The sequence below is a fragment of the Penaeus vannamei genome, chromosome 30 (genome assembly GCF_042767895.1).
Source record: "Penaeus vannamei isolate JL-2024 chromosome 30, ASM4276789v1, whole genome shotgun sequence".
Lineage (NCBI taxonomy): Eukaryota > Metazoa > Arthropoda > Malacostraca > Decapoda > Penaeidae > Penaeus > Penaeus vannamei.
The window spans coordinates 30,499,376-30,504,375 of NC_091578.1; the positions used below are offsets into that span (position 1 = coordinate 30,499,376).

A 5,000-nucleotide genomic window follows, 5' to 3' on the forward strand; every position below is an offset into this window, starting at 1 on the left:
CCAGTAGCGCCTCCACCAAATCCAGGTTTTCTTGGGTTCGGGGGTTCTGTGGAGCGGTTTGCCGTCCAGGTACTTGTCTCTGTGGAGCGGTAGCCGATGGGGAAGGTTTTTGTAAGGTGGAAGGTTTTTATGATATTACATTACTGAAAAAGAATAAAAATCATTTTTTTGATTATTATTTTTATTTATTTCTTTTTTTATGGAGAGAAGAATCCATTTTCAGAGAATGCCAACCTATTAGGGGGGGGGGGGGGTATTATTACTCTTTCACTTCAGCAATAATTTTGAGCGAGAATCTGCTTTCAGGAAAATGCCACGCCTAACTATCATGTTGAAATCCAGGTCTGTCATCGGGGTTTTCTATTGATTTGTGTGTGTGTGTGTGTGTGTGTGTGTGTGAAAGAGGAAGAGAGAGAGAGAGAGGAAGAGAGAGAGAGAGAGAGAGAGAGAGAGAGAGAGAGAGAGAGAGAGAGAGAGAGAGAGAGAGAGGGAGGGAGGGAGGGAGGGAGGGAAGGAGGGTGGGAGGGAGGGAGGGAGAGAGAGAGAGAGAGAGAGAGAGAGAGAGAGAGAGAGAGAAATCGTAACCGAATCAATCTCGGGCCTTGTTTTGACTTTTTCTCTCTCTCTTCTCTTTCTCTCTCTCGCTGTGCCTCTCTGTCATTCCTTTCCTCTCGTGTTTTTTTAAGGCTTGTGCAATGCGTGTGTTCCTATGCGTCTTGTTATCTTCTTTTTGCAACTCTCTCCCAACTTTATTCATAGTTTCTTCCCCCCCCTCCTCTTCCTCCTCTACTTAAAAAAAAAACTAAAACAACGAAGAAACACCGACAATGCATCTTCATACACCTTCATACACCCTCATACACCTTCACACACCTTCATACACCCCCATACACCTTCACACACCTTCATACACCCTCATACACCTTCATACTCCTTCATACACCCTCATACACCTTCACACACCTTCATACACCCTCATACACCTTCACACACCTTCATACACCCCCATACACCTTCACACACCTTCATACACCTTCACACACCTTCATACACCTTCATACACCTTCATACACCCTCACACACCTTCATACACCCTCATACACCCTCATACACCTTCATACACCCTCATACAACTTCATACACCTTCATACTTACCTATAGGCCGAAGTGAGACGAACCAGTGGATGCCTGACACTCAAGATCTTGGTGGAACCGTCGATGGGGCCAACCTGGGACAGTTCTCGCTTCACTCGCTCCCAGGAGGTGTGTCCAGCCTGGGAACAGCGTGTGCGTTTTAATAAGAGGATATGTTGGGAAATATATCGGTTGTAAAGCGTTGGCAGATCTATCAGTTGTTGATAGATTTATTATTCATTACTGGACAAACTAGTTACAGACAGAGATAGCAAAGTGTGTGTTTATATATACCTGTATCTTTTTTAATTGTTCTCTCTCTCTCTCTCTTTCTCTCTCTCTCTCTCTCTCTCTCTCTCTCTCTCTCTCTCTCTCTCTCTCTCTCTCTCTCTCTCTCTCTCTCTCTCTCTCTCTATATATATATATATATATATATATATATATATATATATATATATATATATAATTTTTAGTCCTTAACATATTTATGTTTTTTACGATTTTCAGTTGCTTCAGCTATGTGTAAAATTGTATCCGTATGATTTTATACGAAACACAGATTATTATTATTATTATCATTATATATCGGGGATTGTAGGTTATTATTATTATCATTATATATCGGGGATTGTAGGTTATTATTATTATCATTATATATCGGGGATTGTAGGTTATTATTATTATCATTATATATCGGGGATTGTAGGTTATTATTATTATCATTATATATCGGGGATCGTAGGTTATTATTATTATCATTATATATCGGGGATTGTAGGGGAAAAATCATGAATGAGGGTCAATATCACAGCACAAATTACTCTCATTCTTATCCACGTTTTATTCCTCCAACATTTCGTTAAATTGTACTTCGTAGTAGTTCAGGGGTTCTCAAAATATTCGTTATCGAAACCCGGTGACTTACCAAGAGGTCAAAGGGGTCAGTGACTTACCAAGAGGTCAAAGGGGTCAGTGACTTACCAAGAGGTCAAAGGGGTCAGTGACTTACCAAGAGGTCAAAGGGGTCAGTGACTTACCAAGGGGTCAGTGACTTACCAAGAGGTCAAAGGGGTCAGTGACTTACCAAGAGGTCAAAGGGGTCAGTGACTTACCAAGGGGTCAGTGACTTACCAAGGGGTCAAAGGGGTCAGTGACTTACCAAGGGGTCAGTGACTTACCAAGAGGTCAAAGGGGTCAGTGACTTACCAAGAGGTCAAAGGGGTCAGTGACTTACCAAGGGGTCAGTGACTTACCAAGAGGTCAAAGGGGTCAGTGACTTACCAAGAGGTCAAAGGGGTCAGTGACTTACCAAGGGGTCAGTGACTTACCAAGGGGTCAAAGGGGTCAGTGACTTACCGAGAGGTCAAAGGGGTCAGTGACTTACCAAGGGGTCAGTGACTTACCAAGGGGTCAAAGGGGTCAGTGACTTACCAAGGGGTCAAATGGGTCAGTGACTTACCAAGGGGTCAGTGACTTACCAAGGGGTCAAAGGGGTCAGTGACTTACCAAGGGGTTAGTGACTTACCAAGGGGTCAAAGGGGTCAGTGACTTACCAAGGGGTCAAAGGGGTCAGTGACTTACCAAGGGGTCAGTGACTTACCAAGGGGTCAAAGGGGTCAGTGACTTACCAAGGGGTCAGTGACTTACCAAGGGGTCAAAGGGGTCAGTGACTTACCAAGGGGTCAAAGGGGTCAGTGACTTACCAAGGGGTCAAAGGGGTCGGTGACTTACCAAGGGGTCAGTGACTTACCAAGGGGTCAAAGGAGTCAGTGACTTACCAAGGGGTCAGTGACTTACCAAGGGGTCAAAGGGGTCAGTGACTTACCGAGAGGTCAAAGGGGTCAGTGACTTACCAAGGGGTCAGTGACTTACCAAGGGGTCAGTGACTTACCAAGGGGTCAAAGGGGTCAGTGACTTACCAAGGGGTCAAAGGGGTCAGTGACTTACCAAGGGGTCAAAGGGGTCAGTGACTTACCAAGGGGTCAGTGACTTACCAAGGGGTCAAAGGGGTCAGTGACTTACCAAGGGGTCAGTGACTTACCAAGGGGTCAAAGGGGTCAGTGACTTACCAAGGGGTCAAAGGGGTCAGTGACTTACCAAGGGGTCAAAGGGGTCAGTGACTTACCAAGGGGTCAAAGGAGTCAGTGACTTACCAAGGGGTCAGTGACTTACCAAGGGGTCAAAGGGGTCAGTGACTTACCAAGGGGTCAGTGACTTACCAAGGGGTCAGTGACTTACCAAGGGGTCAGTGACTTACCAAGGGGTCAAAGGGGTCAGTGACTTACCAAGGGGTCAAAGGGGTCAGTGACTTACCAAGGGGTCAGTGACTTACCAAGGGGTCAAAGGGGTCAGTGACTTACCAAGGGGTCAAAGGGGTCAGTGACTTACCAAGGGGTCAAAGGGGTCAGTGACTTACCAAGGGGTCAGTGACTTACCAAGGGGTCAAAGGAGTCAGTGACTTACCAAGGGGTCAGTGACTTACCAAGGGGTCAGTGACTTACCAAGGGGTCAAAGGGGTCAGTGACTTACCAAGGGGTCAGTGACTTACCAAGAGGTCAAAGGGGTCAGTGACTTACCAAGGGGTCAGTGACTTACCAAGGGGTCAGTGACTTACCAAGGGGTCAAAGGGATCAGTGACTTACCAAGGGGTCAAAAGGGAGTCAAAAGAAAACTAGAGAGGTCATAGTTAAGTCGATGAATAATTATGGCAAAAAAAAGACTAGATTAAACAGGTTGACAAAGAACGGGAGACAAAAGTAAGTTAATAAGGGGAAAGAGGAAAGCAAAATATATGAAGAATTCTTTTCCTATTCAGTCATGCTTTCGGGGTCCCTGTAGACATGTTGAAATCAAGTCTGTCCTCGGAATTTTCTCTTGGCTCGTGTGTGTGTGAAAGAGGAAGAGAGAGAGAGAGGGGGGGGGGGGGAGACGGAGAAAGAGAAAGAAAGAAAGAGAGGGAAAGAGAAGGGAGAGAGAGAGAGGGTGGGAGGGAGGGAAGGAGAGAGAGAGAGAGAGAGAGAGAGAGAGAGAGAGAGAGAGAGAGAGAGAGAGAGAGGGAGGGAGGGAGGGAGGGAGGGAGGGAGGGAGGGAGGGAGGGAGGGAGGGAAGGAGAGAGAGAGAGAGAGAGAGAGAGAGAGAGAGAGAGAGAGAGAGAGAGAGAGAGAGAGAGAGAGAGAGAGAGAAAGAAAGAGAGAGAGATAGAAAGAAAGAAAGAAAGAGAAAGAGAGGAGGAAAGGGAGATAGACAGATAGAGAGAGAGAGGGGTATAGACAGATAAAGAGAGGGAGAGAGACAAAGAGAAAGAAAGAGGCAAATAGAAAAGATAGAAAGAGAAAAAAAAAGAGATAAAGAAAGAAAGAAAGAGATAAACAGACAGACAGATAGAAAGAGAGAAAAAAAAAAATACCTTCCCACATTTCCTTATCTTTTACAATTATCCTATCCTACACATGCCACTTACCTTCGGCGGGACACAAACGGAAAGTCCTCTTGTCACATTCGTAAGCCAAGTCGCGGGATACGACGAGTCCAAACCACGGCATTTGGCAAGCATGTTTGAGCGACGCCTGTCCAAGACGCTGCTTGGATCCTTGTGGCCTGTGGTAGAAGGAAAGAAAAGAAAGAAAGAAAAGAAAAGGAAAGAAAGAAAGAAAGAAAGAAAAGAAAGAAAGAAAGAAAGAAAGAAAGAAAGAAAGAAAGAAAGAAAAGAAAAGAAAAAAAAAATATATATATATACACATATATATGTATATACATAAATAAATAAATATTTATATATAGAGGTAGATAGATAGATAGATAGATAGAGATATACATATATAATATATGTAGACATACATATATATATATATATATATATAATATAT

At 44.2% G+C, this 5,000-nt stretch overlaps 1 protein-coding gene across 1 annotated transcript in view; it reads right to left on the reverse strand.

Moving 5' to 3' along the window:
- LOC113800583 (carbohydrate sulfotransferase 9) overlaps positions 1-5,000 on the reverse strand; it is an 8,459-nt gene that overhangs the window by 1,115 nt on the left and 2,344 nt on the right. Inside the window, exons 3-5 of the mRNA XM_027351377.2 lie at positions 4,595-4,731; positions 1,156-1,274; positions 1-79 (exon numbers count right to left, since the gene is read on the reverse strand). The exon at positions 1-79 is cut by the window's left edge and continues 522 nt beyond it. Of these exons, the coding sequence (XP_027207178.2) occupies positions 1-79; positions 1,156-1,274; positions 4,595-4,731 (335 nt within the window). The remainder of the gene's footprint in view (positions 80-1,155; positions 1,275-4,594; positions 4,732-5,000) is intronic.